The sequence below is a fragment of the Bos grunniens genome, chromosome 28, assembly GCF_055505025.1.
Source record: "Bos grunniens cultivar Pamir isolate PY7600 chromosome 28, Bosgru_T2T1.0, whole genome shotgun sequence".
Classification (NCBI taxonomy): domain Eukaryota; kingdom Metazoa; phylum Chordata; class Mammalia; order Artiodactyla; family Bovidae; genus Bos; species Bos grunniens.
In genome coordinates, this window is record NC_141192.1 from 21,371,202 (window position 1) to 21,389,317 (window position 18,116).

General features: G+C 39.3%; 2 protein-coding genes across 11 annotated transcripts in view; both read left to right on the forward strand.

Moving 5' to 3' along the window:
- The window catches only part of SLC25A16 (solute carrier family 25 member 16), a 28,989-nt gene extending 27,018 nt beyond the window's left edge, over window positions 1-1,971 (forward strand). For 3 of the 4 annotated variants that reach the window (XR_015157104.1, XM_086382699.1, XM_086382700.1), the window contains one exon: window positions 377-1,971. Coding sequence is in view for 3 of the 4 variants with exons in the window: in XM_086382699.1 (XP_086238825.1) it covers window positions 377-533 (157 nt within the window). In the remaining variant the exon portion in view is untranslated. Of the gene's footprint in view, window positions 1-348 lie in introns of all 4 variants that reach the window. The other variant, XM_086382701.1, reaches the window with a different exon arrangement.
- A 7,787-nt stretch (window positions 1,972-9,758) lies between these two features.
- DNA2 (DNA replication helicase/nuclease 2) overlaps window positions 9,759-18,116 on the forward strand; it is a 37,561-nt gene continuing 29,203 nt past the window's right edge. For 4 of the 7 annotated variants that reach the window (XM_086382710.1, XM_086382703.1, XM_086382705.1 and 1 more), the window contains exons 1-4: window positions 9,759-9,944; window positions 11,530-11,715; window positions 12,447-12,630; window positions 14,403-14,548. In XM_086382710.1, the coding sequence (XP_086238836.1) occupies window positions 9,871-9,944; window positions 11,530-11,715; window positions 12,447-12,630; window positions 14,403-14,548 (590 nt within the window). In that variant the 5' untranslated portion in view covers window positions 9,759-9,870. Of the gene's footprint in view, window positions 9,945-10,043; window positions 10,165-11,529; window positions 11,716-12,446; window positions 12,719-14,402; window positions 14,549-18,116 lie in introns of those variants that run through there. The other 3 variants (XM_086382704.1, XM_086382707.1, XM_086382708.1) reach the window with 3 other exon arrangements.

Here is an 18,116-nt window from a genome sequence, read left to right on the forward strand (position 1 = left end):
TATAACATCTACTCATTATAGCATACAACTTGAGCAGAAATGAGAGCTTAAAGGGCAACTGTTCATATATCCTTTAAAAAGACTACATTAGTATTTCAAATATTATTATGAAATTGTGTTGCTAGTAAATGTCACAGACATAATACAGACAAAATATATTGTATTAATGAACCCCAAAATTCTATGCCTAATGCTTTGATCTTGTTCGGAATGAATTGCTGTTTTATTGTGAATTTTCAGCTTGTTTTAACACTTGCTTTCCAAAGGCTACTCAAGATGGAATTTTAGCTTCTTTTAAAAAAATGCTGTTATGATTCTGAAGTTGTCTGTTCATGACTGGGCATAAAGGTGTTATCATTTTATCTTTCTCTTTCAGTACCATGCGAGAGACTATGAAGTATGTCTATGGACACCATGGAATTCGAAAAGGATTATATCGTGGTTTATCTCTTAATTACATTCGCTGCGTTCCTTCTCAGGCAGTGGCTTTTACAACATATGAACTTATGAAGCAGTTTTTTCACCTCAATTAAAAAAAATCATGATTTCTTTTCCTTTATAAACTCTCAGAGGGAAAAATAAAATGTTAATTTAATTTGGGGGAGAACATTACTTGAAGGGGGATATTTACCCTGTCACAGGAACCACTGGTATTTTAGTACTTGATTTTTCTATTCATCACAAATCAAAAGTGCTTACTATACTTTTTGATGCCAGTAGTTATATTTTAGAACATTGCAAAAAAAAAAAATTCCTAAGCTGATGCTGGTTAATCAGTAAGGTTATTGGAAACCATTTTAAAGTGTTATTTGAAAGTAGAACTAACTTGAATTCAAGAGGTTGCCATTAGTTTTATTATGCTATTCCAAGCTTTTAATTATAATCATGATTTTCAAAGACTGTAATATTGGTTTTTGTTATTATAATAAACAGGCTTGGTTATATTACAGCAGAATGATGAGAACTGACATTTTAAGTTATATGAAACATAGGTTAGAAGCCAGCATTGAAGTATTATTCATATGTCTCTTCTCATAATTCTGCTCCACTGGATAGAAGGACAAACACTTTTTCTCTTCATTTTTGATAAATATTGTATTTAAAAAGTAGCCATGTAGACACTCATCAGTAAGTCACGAATTTTCAGGTCTTGCTCAAATGTCATTTCCAGTTTCTGAGTGATTTAAGTATGTTTTTAAATTTCACTGTATTTCCCAAGGGCAGTAATAGTAAATATTGAGTATCTTTGCTCTCAAAACAAATTAGCATTATAGATTTGTTTTTGTTAGATGATTTGGTGTATGTTAGAAAATTTATTTAAGTGGACTGTGAAATATCCATTAATATAGATGTGAATGTTGAAGAATGTTTCCGAGGTATTATGTTATGACACATCAACTAGTTCTTCCACATAAAGTAATTTAGTGCAATATAAACTTAAGTAGAAATGTAAAACATGAGCTCAATTGCTATCCTTTATAGTATAATGGTTTAAAATGTAGGAATTCCATTTATTATGTTCAGAGTACTTTTTTATGTTTTATTGTAAGCATGACAAAAAATGAGAGGGGAACAGTTATAGTTCTCTCCTCCAAAATAGCAATTTGTAGAGTTAATATGATTTTTAAGGCATTAGAAAACTAAGTTGAAAGTGTTATTTTTGTTTCAGTTTTTATTTTTTTTTTTTGCATAAAGATTTCTTGTCATATCTTGGTGAAATTATATGAACTGGTTTCATTTTCAAAGTCTTTATTTTACAATAAATGTTTATCTTTGTATGATTTATAAGTATACCCACAGGTGTACATGTGTTCCTAAAACTATTTTGTATATTTTCATTTGTGGGCTACACTGTAGCTAAATACTGTTATCAAATCTCAAGATAATTTAAATGTATAAAATAAGTATCTCAGTTATGTTATCAATAAAGGAGGACTGCAAATATTTTTTTAAATAAAAATTTGCATTCTATATCTGTTACAGAGTACCTAGGTTATTAAAAATAAATTTTATTCATATCTCAACAATTACTCCTCTCTTTTAACTATTTACACTATTGAAGCATAAATAAACATAAGTGGTCAGAATGGAAGAATACTTGAAATAATGACAGTATTTATATCTAATTTATTTCAGATCGATAACTCAAAGTGAATCTTGATTGATTATCTTGCATTTGAAGATCGACTATGTCTGTTTTGATTGCCATTGTAATTCTTTTCTTGCCTTTTGGTGGGTACAGCGCTCTGGTCTATGGAATGGGAGAGTGATTTTGTCTAGGGATCGATGAGTGATGTACCCTTCCTAGCTCTTAATGGTGGCCTGTGTGGAGATTGAAAGTTTAGTGGTGATATATATATATGTACACACACACACACACACACATAGTAATGTCTTATCCCATTTTCCCCCGGGTACTCAACATTCATTTATTCAGCACCCACTGTGTGCCAGGGATTATGTCAGCATTTTGTGGGCATACCTTGAGATGTCTCTCAGCGGTCCTTACAGTGTGGTTTGGATTCCCAATAGCATCTATCTCTGGGTACTACACTGGCGGGGTATGTACCACACTTTTTGGTTACTGCGTGTTTACTTATGTTCTCCTAGTTGGTTCTCTCATGGGCAGAGTCATCCCTTCATCTCCTTTTAAGGAGCACAGTGTATGGCACCATAGTAGTTGTTCAGTGATGTTTACTGATGAGCTAAAGGAAGGTTTGGTCCCTGTTTTTGGAGAAAATGTTCTAGTAGGAAGAAATGAGGTACTACTAGTGCAAAGAAAGAACAATTTATTTTATTTATTTATTTATTTTTTTACCGTACGAATGACCTTTATTGTTTGCAGCGGGAAGTGGAAGAGGGGATATGACAGCTCCGGCTCTTGGGGTGGCTCCACAGACCAGACCACACTCCAAGAAAGAACAATTTAGAAAGTTTTTTTTTCCCCCCCCCCACAGAGATGTCTTGCTGCTAATTTGAGCCAGGATGAATGGCAAATAATAAAACCTATATTACATGAATAATTCATCACCTTGCAGAATGGGCCGATGATATCTGACACACTTATATAGCAACCATATATTTAAACACTTCCTCACATCAATTCTTTGAATATCAGACACTGTTAGGCACTAGGAATCAATGACAAATGATGAGTTGTGTATTTCCTGAGGATTTACTGTGTTCTGTTGCTTATTTTAAGCACTTCAGATGCCTTAACTCTGTTTCTGCAACAATACTGATAAGAATGGTACTATTAAATACTCCTTTTTTACAGTTGGGATGATTGAGACCCAGGGAGATCAAGTAACTTGTCCAGGTTCACACAATAAGTGGTGGATCTACGGTTCAGATTCAGCCAGTCTGAATCTGCAGCTTAGCCTATTAGACACGATGCTAGTAGACACACTAGTATCCTTCCTATTCAGGTAAAACTCTAATATGTCAAGAAATACAAATCAATTAATAGAATGATTACAGTTTTTGGAAAGTGCCTTTGTTGTTTTCCCCATTCTTGAAATTGGTAATTTATGTTCTTTTTAGTTACTGGTTTAGCTGGAGTCTTTTGAATTTTCTCCATTGTCTGAATTTTTTGTTAATTTCTGTTTCTAAGTACAAATAATTGCTGATAGAGTAGAGTGATCTTTGTAAAAATATAATCAGGCAGGGGCTTCCCTGGTAGCCCAGTGGTGAAGAGCCTGCTGCAAGTTCAGGGGATACAGGTTCAGTCCTGGTCCTGGAGGATACCACATGCCATGGGACAACTAAGCCACAACTAACTGAGCCTGTGCTCTGGGGCCTGTGAGCCACGACTATGAGCCCGTGAGCTGCAACTATGGAAAGTCCTTGAGCACCTTGAACTCGTGCTCTGCAACAAGAGAAACCACTGCAGTGAGAAGCCCAGGCACCGCAGCTAGAGAGTATCCCCCACTTGCCGCAACTATAGAAAGCCTGTGTGCAGCAATGAAGATTCAGAGCCACCATAAATAAACATAAATCCCTTAAAACAACAACAACAACAAAACCCCATAATCAGGCAATTTTATTCCCCTGCTGAAAACCTTCCAGGGCTTCCCATTGCATTTAGAATAAAAGACAAAATCATTACTAGATCTTATACAGCCCTGTAAGTCCATCTGCCTTGTGTCTACTCCAGCCCTGTTTGCTGCTACTCACAGCATGTTGTGAGGAAGCTAGGCAGTCCCTGTAGAGGCTGGCCTCAACTTGCCAGCCATTTGAGTAAGGCATCTTCAAAGTCGATCGCTCAGCTTCCTGATGATGCTTTATGGACAAAGAAAAGCTTTCCTCACAAAATCCTGCCCAAAATGAAAATTCATATGCTAAAAAAATGGTTGTTTGGTGGTTCAGTGGTTAAGACTCCATGCTGCCAATGCAGGAGGTATGAGTTCAATCCCTGGTTGGGGATCCAAGATCCCACATACTGCATGGCTTGGCCAAAAGATTAAATAAATTTTTAAAATGATTTTTTTTACATAGATTAGATAATCATAGCAGGTATTCATGGAAAGCCTACAGCTAGCATCATATTTAATGCTGAAATATTAAATGTTTTCCCCCTGAGGTCAGTAGAAGGCAAAGATGCCCAGTGTCAGAACTTCTGTTTAACCAGTGAACTTAAGTAAATGATGGAGAAGGAAATGGCAACCCACTCCAGTATTCTTGCCTGGAAAGTCATGGACCAGGGAGCCTGGTAGGCTACAGTCCATGAAGTGACAAAGAGTTGGACACGACTGAGCGCTTCACTTCACTTAAGTAAATGAAGTTAAAAACAAAGATCAGAGGAAGAAGTAGAACTTCCTCTATTTGTAGATGACATGATTATTTACATAGAAAGTCTTAATGAACTACTATTATCAACTTCTTGCAATTACTAGCAAGGTCTCAGGATATAAGGTAAATTTTAAAAACTATTTTTATATACTAGCAGGAAGCAATTGAAAAACAATCCCATTTAAAGTAGCATAAAAATATAAAACATTTAAATTTAATAAAATATTAATATACAAGAGTTTTACATTGATAATTACAAGATGTTGCTAAGAGACATTAAAGGAAATATATATAAATGGAGAGATAAACCAGGTTTATGAGTTAGAGGTCTCTATATTTTAAAGAAATCAATTCTCAAATCGATTTTTAAGTCTAATGCAATCTCAATTATACTTCCAATAGGCTTTTTGTAGAAACTCACAATTTTTATACTGTGTACAAATTTTTATACAATTCAATTTTTATACAAACTCATTCTAAAGTTTGTATAAAAATTTAAAGGACCTAGAATGTCCAATGAAGGAGGAAATGGCAACCCACTCCAGTATTCTTGCCTAGAAAATCCCGTGGACAGAGGAGCCTGGTGGGCTGCTGTCCATAGGGTCGCACAGAGTCGGACACGACTGAAGCAACTTAGCGTGCATGCATGCATGCATTGGAGAAGGAAATGGCAACCCACTCCATTATTCTTGCCTGGAGAATCCCAGGGACATAGGAGCCTGGTGGGCTGCCGTCTGTGGGGTCACACAGAGTCGGACACAACTGAAGTGACTTAGCAGCAGCAGAATGTCCAAAGCAATCTTATAAATAGCAAAGTACCTGTCTGTATGACTTACTCTACAGCTGTAGTAATCATGACAATGGGGTGCAGACACAAGGATTGACAAACATCAGAAGAACAGAATTGAGAGTCAGAAATGGACCAGCATTTAATTTGATTTTTTTCTTCAACAAGATGCCAGAACAATCCAGTGGGCGATGAGAAGTCTTTTCAGCAGGTGCTACTGGGAAAACTGGATATATACATGGTTGGGGGGAAATGGAGTGGGGGGGAATCATGACTCATTCTCTACCTCATACCACACACAAAAATTAATTTGAGATGGATCATAGACCTAAACGAATAAACTGGTGAATTTCAAGAAGAAAACAAAGGAGAATATCTTTACTTCCTCAGTTCAGTTCAGTTCAGTTCAGTCACTCAGTCATGTCCAACTCTTTGCAACCCCATGAATCGCAGCACGCCAGACCTCCCTGTCCATCACCAACTCCCAGAGTTCACTCAAACTCACGTCCATCAAGTCAGTGATGCCATCCAGCCATCTCATCCTCTGTCGTCCCCTTCTCCTCCTGCCCCCAATCCCTCCCAGCATCAGAGTCTTTTCCAATGAGTCAACTCTGCATGAGGTGGCCAAAGTACTGGAGTTTCAGCTTTAGCATCATTCCTTCCGATGAACACCCAGGACTGATCTCCTTTAGAATGGACTGGGTGGACCTCCTTGCAGTCCAAGGGACTCTCAAGAGTCTTCTCCAACACCACAGTTCAAAAGCATCAATTCTTTGGCACTCAGCCTTCTTCACAGTCCAACTCTCACATCCATACATGACCACTGGAAAAACCATAGCCTTGACTAGATGGACCTTTGTTGGCAAAGTAATGTCTCTGCTTATCTAGGTTGGTCATAACTTTTCTTCCAAGGAGTAAGTGTCTTTTAATTTCATGGCTGCAGTCACCATCTGCAGTGATTTTGGAGCCCAGAAAAATAAAGTCTGACACTGTTTCCACTGTTTCCCTATCTATTTGCCATGAAGTGATGGGACCAGATGCCATGATCTTAGTTTTCTGAGTGTTGAGCTTCAAGCCAACTTTTTCACTCTCCTCTTTCACTTTCATCAAGAGGGTTTTTAGTTCCTCTTCACTTTCTGCCATAAGCGTGGTATCATCTGCATAGCTGAGGTTATTGATATTTCTCCCGGCAATCTTGATTCCAGCTTGTGCTTCCTCCAGCCCAGCGTTTCACATGATGTATTCTGCAAAGAAGTTAAATAAGCAGGGTGACAATATACAGCCTTGATGTACTCCTTTTCCTATTTGGAACCAGTCTGTTGTTCCATGTCCAGTTCTAACTGTTGCTTCCTGACCTGCATATAGGTTTCTCAAGAGGCAGGTCAGGTGGTCTGGTATTCCCATCTCTTTCAGAATTTTCCACAGTTTATTGTGATCCACACAGTCAAAGGCTTTGGCATAGTCAATAAAGCAGAAATAGATGTTTTTCTGGAAATCTCTTGCTTTTTTGATGATCCAGCAGATGTTGGCAATTTGATCTCTGGTTCCTCTGCCTTTTCTAAAACCAGCTTGAATATCTGGAAGTTCACGGTTCACGTATTGCTGAAGCCTGGCTTGGAGAATTTTGAGCATTACTTTACTTCCTAGGAGTTGGCAAAGATTCCTTAGGTCACAGAAAGTGAAAAGCATAGATGAAAAATGGATAAATCAGTCTTGATATAGATGAAAACTTATGCATAGCTAAAGATCTTGTTACTGAACTGAACTTGGGTCTCCTCACCTGTGCAGTAGAGCCACTGACACTGTGTTGTGGTGAAGGAAAGTGCAGCATTTATTATAAGATGCTAATACAAGAAGACAGAGAAGGCGATGGCACCCACTCCAGTACTCTCACCTGGAAAACCCCATGGGCGGAGCAGCCTGGTAGGCCACAGTCCATGGTGTCGCTAAGAGTCACATACAACTGAGCGACTTCACTTTCACTTTTCACTTTCATGCATTGGAGAAGGAAATGGCAGCCCACTCCAGTGTTCTTGCCTGGAGAATCCCAGGGACGGGGGAGCCTGGTGGGCTGCCGTCTATGGGGTTGCACAGAGTCGGACACGACTGAAGTGACTTAGCAGCAGTAGCAATACAAGCAGAATGGGTGGCTCTACTCTAATATCCCAAAGTCCCTGAAAGCGTTTCAGCAAAGCATGTCTTGATAATTTTATACGAATAAACATGAATATGAAAGATACCTTTAAAAAAAAATTCATTGGAGTATAGTTGATTTACAATGTTGTGTTAGTTTCTGCTGTATAGCAAAGTAAATTAGTTTTACATATACATATAGGTCATTACAGAGTATTGAGTAGAGTTCCCTGTGCCATACAATAGGTTCTTAATATCTATTTTTTCAAAGTTATCTATTTTACATATAGTAAAGATTATTTTTGAGTTGGGTTATACCCATATACAGTATTTATTTTTTACTCATTTCTGTATATTTTAAATATTCCATTGCATATTATTTTTTTTTCAATTTAAAATTATTTATTTTAATTGGAGGCCAAACATGAATCCACCATGGGTGTACACGTGTTCTTCATCCTGAACCCCCCTCCCACCTTCCTCCTTGTACCATCCCTCTGGGTCATCCCAGTGCACCAGCCCCAAGCATCCTGTATCATGCATCAAACCTGGAGTGGTGATTAGTTTCTCATATGATATTATACATGTTTCAATGCCATTCTCCCAAATCATCCCACCCTCTCCCTCTCCCACAGAGTCCAAAAGATTGTTCTATGCATCTGTGTCTCTTTTGCTCTCTCGCATACAGAGTTATCATTACCGTCTTTCTAAATTCCATATATATGCCTTAGTATACTGTATTGGTGTTTTTCTTTCTGGCTTACTTCACTCTGTATAATAGGCTCCAGTTTCATCCACCTCATTAGAACTAATTCAAATGTATTATTTTTAATGGCTGAGTAATACTCTATTGTGTATATGTACCACAGCTTTCTTATCCATTCATCTGCTAAAGGTGGTTTTTAATTGTGTATGCAAAGAAATGGATTTTTAATTCAAAAATTAAAAAATAAAAGTAAAAGAAAAGTGAATAGGAGTTGAAATTAGATATAGGCTTGATAAAAAATTCTTTAAAGCAGGTTTCCTCAGGAAGGTGGCTAAGAGAGTAAGTTCCATCAAGGTAACATTTTCAGGATGGGAGGTGCTGGGTCACATTACAAGCCTGGGAGCTATCTGATAATGAGGGCCAAACTGATAACAGAAGAGAATGCCCTAGAGAATGTAAGGTGGCTCTAGTGGTAAAGAACCTGCATACCAATGCAGTAGACTCAAGAGACAGGGGTTTGATACCTAGGCTGGAAGATACCCTGGAGGAGGAAAATGGCAATCCACTCTAGTATTTTTGCCTGAATTCCACGGACAAGAGGAACCTGGTAGGCTACAGTCCACGGTGTCACAACGAGTTGGACATGACTGAACACACACACACACACACACACACAATGTAAGAGTGCTTGGGATCTCCTACACACACACAATGTAAGAGTGCTTAGGATCACATACACACACACACACACACACACAATGTAAGCGTGCTTGGGATCTGCTACACACACACAATGTAAAAGTGCTTAGGATCACATACACACACACACACACATACACACAATGTAAGAGTGCTTGGGATCCCACTGTACAAGTGGAGGGACTGTCCACGAATAGGAGGCATTACTGAAAAAAATGGAAAAAGGTTATAAAACAGGGAACAGATAGATATAGCCATGGCACGATGAGGAAGTTCTCATCTGACAGTTTGAATTTTCTCAACTGAGTTTTTCAGAAAAAAAAAAAAGGAGGAGAGGTGTTTTTTTTTTTTTCCCAAAGAGTGAAAATTTCCAGATTCAAACAAGGGAAGCCTGAGTTTGGACAACAGCAAATAGTTCATTCATTCTAAGTGCCTGTGTTGGACACACGGGTCTGCGAGTCTAGAGAAAGGGCGGAAGTATTTAGAATGGGCCAGATTACGAAGACTCCCAGTTTTCCAAACCCTAAGGCAAAGGAGCAAAGGCGCCTTCCAGTTCTTGGTTCCCCAGGTGCGACTCTCCACGAGAGGCTCACCTGGCACTGGAGGAGCTGCCTGCGCATGTCTCTTCGGACCGCTGCTGGTCAGCGCATGCGCACGGCACCTCGTGGACTCGCGCTCCTTTTCCCCGCCACTGTTGTTGCCCCGGGGTTCCCCTGATTTTACCCGGCGGTGGTTTGCGATCTCGGCGGCCAGAATGGAGCGAGTGGACGAACTGGAGCTGCTAATGGAGAAGAGTTTCTGGCAGGAGGCTGAGCCACCAGCGGAGCTGTGAGCGGAGCGGGGGGTGGGCCTGGGAGTATAGCGGGAGATTTGAAAAGAAAGGAGCGGAAGAGGCTGCATCCACGCCTCCGCGGACCCGGGCTCCGAGCACAGTGACCGAGCTCACGTCCCGGAGTTCCCGACGAACTTCCGGAGCTGGGGTCCGCTTCGCAGCTTCTCTCTGGGGCCAAGCCCGAGCCAGAGCTTGAATACTTTTCCTCCTCCAGAGGTTCATTCTTAACCTCTTTCCTGAATTTGGGGAGTCTCAGCCACCTTACATGTCTTCAGGAAAGGAAATTGCAACTGCTAGGTCCTTTTCTTGAAGTTTAGGTGAAGAAAGTTATCCAGGGAGAAGTCTGTACTCTCAAGTCGGCTTAAATGATTGGGGAAACTTGACCCGCAAGCGTAGTGTAGAATTTCTGTCAGTAGTAATGATCAGATCAGATCAGAAGCTCAGTCGTGTCCGACTCTTTGCGACCCCATGAATCGCAGCATGCCAGGCCTCCCTGTCCAATACCAACTCCCTGAGTTCACTGAGACTCACGTCCATCGTAGTAATGATAATGAGGCTAATTATTGTTGACGGATCTTTGCGCTTTGGGTTTTGATCAGCAATACCTTTTGGGAGATCCTTAAAGCGTCCCAGCTGATTTTGGGAAATTCATGGCCCGTGGGTACGTGGGGTAGGTGAATGAAGCGGTTACAAGATAATTGTGAAATTGACTTTCCCATTAGAAATAAGAAATTTCTGAGTTATTCTATGAAGAATGGTTAATGTGACAGGTATTAAGCTTGCTTTCTCTACAAAGCATGAGCTAGTTGATCCCCAATGGAATTTTATAGGATTTCCTGCATTAAATAGTAGGTTGGACTAAATGTCTAAGTACTCGCCTAATTGAAATGTTAATATAATAATGAAATTCACTGTAGGACTTGCAACAAACCGCCCATACTACATTTTCCCATAACAGACATCTTTTATGTTCAAAAGGATAGTGTCCTAGACATTTCCTTTTACTTGTACTTTGGGAAGGCTTGCACCAGTGGTAGGAATTTGTTGTTTAAAATTTTTCAATTTATCATTAGCCCTCATAATCATAGATGTCCCAAAGAACTCCTCATAGAGCTTATATTTTGAAAAACTCGTATCATGAACGTTTTAAATGGCATTCCTTCTGGGAAGTGGGGCTTCCCCTGTGGCTCAGAAGGTAAAGCATCTGCCTGTAATGCTGGAGACCTGGGTTCCATCCCTGGGTCGGGAAAATCCCCTGGAAAAGGAAATGGCAACCTACTGTAGTATTCTTGCCTGGAAGATCCCGTGGATGGAGGAGCCTGGTAGGCTACAGTCCATAGGGTCTCAGAGAGTCCGACACAACTGAGCGACTTCACTTTCTGGGAAGTTGTTTTTTTGTTTGTTTTTTTCTGTAATAGGAATTCTGCTATGCCCTTGCTCTCTTAATTTTTACCTCTTTTCGCCAGTGATCATTGTGATAAGCTTTCCAGAAGAAACCTAGAAGGTTTGTGGATAAAGGAGATTGGATGGCTTCTAATTTCATGCTTGTGCTACAGTGGTTCTGTATGTGTTATGCTTTAGATTTCAGAAGAAGAAGGTGGAAGCTTCCTTTTCTAAGATAGTTCTGAGCAGAGGAATGGATAACCGGTACCTGGTATTAGCAGTCGATATTGTACAGAGTGAAGAAGGAAACCATGAAAAGCACCTAATCATCACTGCTTCCCAGTCGCTAGAATATAAAGAACTGTGTATCCTTAGGAATGACTGGTAATTTTTGTGTGACTTTGAGCAATGATGTGGCAGAAGCTTAATGGTACTGTCTTAAAAACTAACATGTGGGCTTGTGTGGATGTTGCAATAATTTAATTGTTAATAAAGAGAATAGATATGAACTCAGATTAAATCTGCAAAAATTGTGCATCTCAGGTCCCTTATTCCAAAACTTGATTTTCATTGTCATTTGAAAATCAAGTACAAGGGGACTTATTACATTACTACTTCCTATTTCCCAGTACTTTCTGGGATTGCAGCTTAAAAACTCATTTAGTTCTCACTAAGGGCAAAATTAGTCATAAGAACATCCTTAGACTCTGAATTTCGCTACTCGAGCAATGTATGGTATGTGAGGGGTGAGGGGGAAATGCAGAGGTGAAGGTCTGACTTTGTCTAGGTTGCAACTTTGATGGTTTGAACTAGATAAATATGATTTTGTTCTTGGTATATTGGGTTTGGCATCATGCCTCAGAACTTACAGAAGCTGTAGACATAAGTTTTACAGAATGAGAGAATCATTAAGAATGAGAGAATTATTATTATAACAACCTCATCGATACTTGGAGCTATATGTTACACTATTAATGATTTGATAGTTTTTGCAGTAGGTGATGGAAGACCCCAAAATTTAGAAATTATTTCTTTACATAAAATACTCGTTTATTTTTAAAGCCCCTTAACATGTTTAAATGTAGGAATCTAAATTTTGTGTACCTTATTTTTAGGTGCTCTGTACCAGTAGAGCCAGGGGACATCATTCATTTGGAAGGAGACTGCATATCCAATACTTGGATAATAGATGAAGATTTTGGATATTTGATTCTATATCCCGACATGCTGATTTCTGGCACAAGCATAGCCAGTAGTATTCGATGCATGAGAAGAGCTGTTCTGAGTGAAACATTCAGGGTGAATAATATTAACAGCCAATGTTTCTACAGGGTCTTAAGAGTTTACAGAGCACTTTTACACTCTTACTTAATCCTCCTAAAATCTTGTGAGTAGATGGTATTAATCAGCTGCATTTTACATTTTACAGACAAGGAACATCAGGCTCAGAGAAGTTAAGTGACTTGTCCAGAGTTACTGTAGCTAGTAGATGGCGAGGCTAGGAGTCAAGGCCAGTACCCTAAGAATCCTTTGAATCTTATTTAACATTTAATAAAATAAGCAATTCTAATAGTAAGATAAATAATTTAAGTGATAAAATTTTTAATTTAATACATCTGGGTATTTCCAAACTTGGCTTCATGTGATTCTCAGTGAAAGTAAATATGACAGTCTCTTTTAAAGATATTATAATGGAAATTTTCAAACATACAAAAAGAGATGGTTATTATAAACTCCCATGTACCCATTTTGTTGTTCTTAAAGACTGTATTTTGCAACTTAAAACTACTTTGCAAATTAAAGCTGAGGATTTAAAAAACATATAAGTACAATATCTTTATCATACCTGATAAAATTACCAGTAATTCCTTAAGTTAATCTAATTCTCAGTTTATCTCTTAATGTCTTTTGTCAAAAATGTTTTTATTCAGTTTGTTAGCATCAGTATGCAAATGAGATCTTTGTATTGTATTTGGTTGATGTATCTCATAGTTTATTTAATCTGTATTCTGCTTTTCACCCACTCCCTTTCAATGCCATTATTTTTTGAAGAACTTGGGTTTTTAATTGTTAAGTTTTTTCTTTCTCTTAGGGTATTCTTTATACAGTTTGTATGTATATAGAAAATAAAATACAGCTAAACAAAAAGAGAAAAAGAAGGAACAATACCTAAGTAGATTTTCTAATAGTCTTAGTTATCACTTATTTGTAGTTTTTTTTTTTTTTTAATTGGTTGTTTTCTTCAGCTGTTGGGGGGGTGGTTACTATTAATTTCTGTTTTAACTGCATATTATAAAGCAGACCTGAATACCTTAATCTTTTAAAACTTTATTTTGAAATAATTTTAGACTCACATAGAACTTAAAAAATTAGGACAGGGAATTCCTCTGTAAGTTAATTTTAAAATTACTGATGGGTGTTTTGGTGAACTTAATCTTGTTTTTTGATAGTTTCAAGGGGAAGATCCAGGCTAATAAAAGAGTTCATTGAAAAATAGTTTTTGAGTGTCAAGAGCTTGTCAAAATCTCTGCTGTAGGGAATTCCCTGGTGGTCCAATGGTTAGGACTCTGCACTTTCACTGCTGGGGCCTGGGTTCAGCCCCGGATTGGGGAACTAGGATCCCACAGCTGGGCAGTGCCACCAAAAAAAAAATCTCTGCTCTGAGTTTATTTTGTGTTTGAGTATTTTACTCACATGAGTTTATAAGCTATGTCTTTATTAACTATTCTATGTGGGTTTATTATAAAGTGAAATTAGAGACAAATTATGTTAAATATTAATATTAGAATATATTGAACTTTTTCCATATAGGTTATTTTTAATTCTTTCAAAATGGAAATACAGTGATTTGAAAAATATCTTACTCATAAAATAATTCAGGTAATTCTAAATTGAAGAAAGTGAAAGCCACCTATAATTTCACTCACCAGAAAAGAATTATTTAATATTTTGGCATTTGTCTCACCAGTGCGCTTTGGCTATGCTAGTTCAATACGTTAGGTAATAAATATAGGATCATGTCCATTGATATGTTGTGAAATAAAATGTTTGTATGACTTTTTTTTTGATAGAGCTCTGATCCAGCCACACGCCAAATGCTGATTGGTACTGTTCTTCATGAAGTATTTCAAAAAGCAGTAAGTGATAGTTTTGCCCCAGAAAAGCTACAAGAACTTGCTTCTCAAACTATTCAAGAAATAAGGCATCTGAAGGAAATGTAAGTAGTTAGGAGAGGAACTCTAGATACAGTTTTGTTATATAACTTCTTCCCTGGCATCTGTAAGATATTTGGCTCTTAGACTATTACATATGTCAGTATAATACTAGAATGCAGATTTCAGGGTTGTCGTATCCCGCCACAATTCTGTGAAGAGCTTCTGAAATTGCAGAACAGGAATTCTTTGGCTAAAAATATCTAAATTTTCTCTGTATGCACAATAGGCCCCATAGCTGCACTCAGAGAATGGGAACTTTTTGTTTTACTTCTAGAAACATTGTGACAGCCTGAAAATTGTCTGGGGTTGAATATCAGATGGACCTCCTTTCAGATTCTAGCTTTGCCAGGTTTATGACTAAACAAGTTACTGAAAGATTCTGAAAAGGGTGATAATACCTGTTTTGCAGACTTTCTGTGACAGTGGAGATAATGTATGGAAACCTACAAATGGCTAATCATTGGCATCTTATGAGTGACTACCTGCAGAGGGACTGGCATATTCTGTCTTTGTTTTCTCCTTCACTTTTATTGCAGTTCATCTTTTTTTCACAGAAGTGTTTTTATTAGTGCTGATTTTGCTTTCCAGACTAGTTGACATAAACCTACTTCTCCTGATTGTAGTTCTATTTATTTCATTGTTTAAATAGGAAAAACGTGTTCCGTAATTCCATACCAATTTACTAATACGTACAACCTATTGTCTCTTTTAAAAAGATTTCTTTATATTTTGGCTGTGGTGGCGTGGCTCTTCGTTGCTGCACTTGGGCTTTCTCTAGTTGCAGTGACTGGGGGCTGCTCTTCATTGCGGTTCACAGGCTTCTCATCGCGGTGGCTTTTCTCTTGTGGAGCACAGGCTGTTGGCGTGCAGGCTTCAGTAGTTGCAGTGCTTGGGCTCAGTTGTTGCAGCTCATGGGCTCCGGAGCTTGCGCTCAGTAGTGGTGCACAGGCTTTGTCGCTCTGTAGCATGTGGGATCTTCCCCGACCAGGGGTCAAACCATTGCACTGCAAGGCAGATTCTCAGCCAGTGGGTCACCAGGGAAGCCCCAACCTATTGTCTTAAAAATGTTTTAAAGAGGACTTCCCTGATGGTCCAGTGGTTTAGAATTCACCTTCCGCTGCAGTGGATGTGGTGGGTTCAATCAATTTTGTCCAATAATGTTCTTTGAAGTGTTTTTTTCCTCTCTAGGACAGGATCCAGTCTGAGAACATTTTTTTTTTTTTTGAGAACATTTTTTAAGAAAATATTTGTCTATTAATTTATTTGGCTGTGCCAGGTCTTAGTAGTATCATGCAGGATCTTTAACTGTGGCATGTGGGATCTAGTTCCCTCACCAGGGAACAAATCTGGACCCCTTACATGGGGTGTCTTAGCTGTTGGACCGCTAGGGAAGTCCCCTGGTCTGGGTACATTTAAAGTTTTTATATATACTGTCAGATTGGTCTACATAGACCTTGTCCTGTTTCTTTCTTTTATTTTTTCCTGTTTTATTGAGATGTCAGAAAGTGTGTGTTAGTTGCTCAGTCGGGTCTGACTCTTTGTGACCCCATGGACTGTAACCTGCCAGGCTCCTCTGTCCATGGAATTCTCCAGGCAAGAATACTGGAGTGGATTGCCATTTCTTTCTCCAGGGGATCTTTCCGGCTTCAGGGATTGAACCTGGGTCGCCTTCATTGCGGACAGATTCTTTACCATCTGAGCCACCAGGGAAGCCCATTGGGATGTCATTGACATATAATATTGTATTAATTTAAGGTATGAAACATAAAGGTTTAATATGTCTGTATATTTCAAAATTCATTTTGCATTTCTGTAGACAATCTATTGGTCCTTGTTTCCCCCACATCCTCACCTATATCATCTTTTATCCACTGGAAGGTGCCAGATTTTAAGCAGCCATTTTCAAACAAATAGCTTTTGCCTTGTGTGGGCTGATTGTGTTTCTCTAGGTCATTTGGGGCACTTTGCGGGCACCTTGGTGTTAGCAATTGCTCCCTGGTTTGAGATATTTCAGTTTTACCTTCAACCTGAAGTTGGTTTTGTGCTTAGGCCAACCTATCTTGGCAGAGCTAGGGTTGCTAATTCTGTCTTTCCTGCTGAACTGGCTCTCCTAGAGGGACTGATAGGGCTCTGCTCTGTTAGTTCTGGTAAGCCAGAGTTAGCAGAAACCTAGGAAAGAGGGAGCTTATTAAATTTGATAGCCCAAATGTTGCAGAGTTATATGGTAAATTTGCAGTGTTCTGGAGTCTCAGAGTTTGATGGATATGTTATGGTGCTTTCTTTAGAAGGTGAGAAAATGGTAAGGTTTGTCGTTTGAAAGGAATTTGCAGAGTATCAGTGGTTATGCTAGTACCCAGGTGAACTCAGGGCTGCAGGGAGAAAATAATGCCAATAAATTATTAAAACATAGTGTGAAAATGAAAGTCGCTCATTTGTGTCCGACTCTTTGGGACCCCATGGACTGTATGGTCCATGGAATTCTTCAGGCCAGAATACTGGAGTGGGTAGCCTTTCCCTTCTCCAGAGGATCTTCCCAACCCAGGGATCGAACCAGGTCTCCCGCATTGTGGGCAGATTCTTTACCAGCTGAGCTGCAAGGGAAGCCCAAGAATACTGGAGTGGGTAGCCTATCCCTTCTCCAGCGGGTCTTCCTGACCCAGGAATGGAACCGGGGTCTCCTGCACTGCAGGTGGATTCTTTACCAACTGAGCTATGAGGGAAGTCCCGAAACACAGCGTAGAGGGAGCATGAGGGTTAAGAACTTAAATTCCCAAGCTGGAGCTGTGTGTCCTTTGGAAGTAACTGCTGAGCTTCAGTTTCCTCAGTTCTAAAAAGGGATGACGATAGTAGTATCTCATAGAGAGAGAACGAGGGTTGAAAGTGTTCATGTAAAGCACCTAGAATAGTGCCTGGCCTAGAGTCAGTGCTATGTGAGTATTCACTGTTACCATTTTCATATCTTGTTGAATTCTTGTCATATGCCAAGTACTTTACATAGGCTGTTTTACTTGATCCTCAAACCAATTTGTGTGGTAGTTATCATCTCACCTTATAGATGAAGAAACTGAGGCTTGGTTAACAATGAGTGGCTCAGGGCTTCCCTGGTGGCTCATTGGTAAAGAATCCACTTGCCAGCGCAGGAGACGCAGGTTTGATCCCTGGTCTGGGCAGACGTGCTGCAGTGCAGCTAAGCCTGTGTACCACAGCTATTGAGCTTGCACTCTAGAGTCTGGGATGCGCAACTCCTGAGCCCTTGTGCCGCAGCTGCTGAAGCCTGTGCGCCCTGGAGCCCGTGCTCTGCAGCATGAGAAGCCACCACAAAGAGAAGCCTGCACACTGCAGCTGGATAGCAGCCCCCGCTTGCTGCAGCTAGAGAAAAGCTGGCACAGCAGCAGAGATCCAGCACAGCCAAAAATCAATAAATTATTTTAAAAAAGAGAGAAACAGTGACTGGCTCAAAGTTATACATTTAGTAAAGATGTGTAAATAAAGAATTAGGATTCAAACCTAAGTGTGATCTGACACAGAAACACGTGTGCTGTTGATATTCTAGAGTAGTTATTAAGGTTG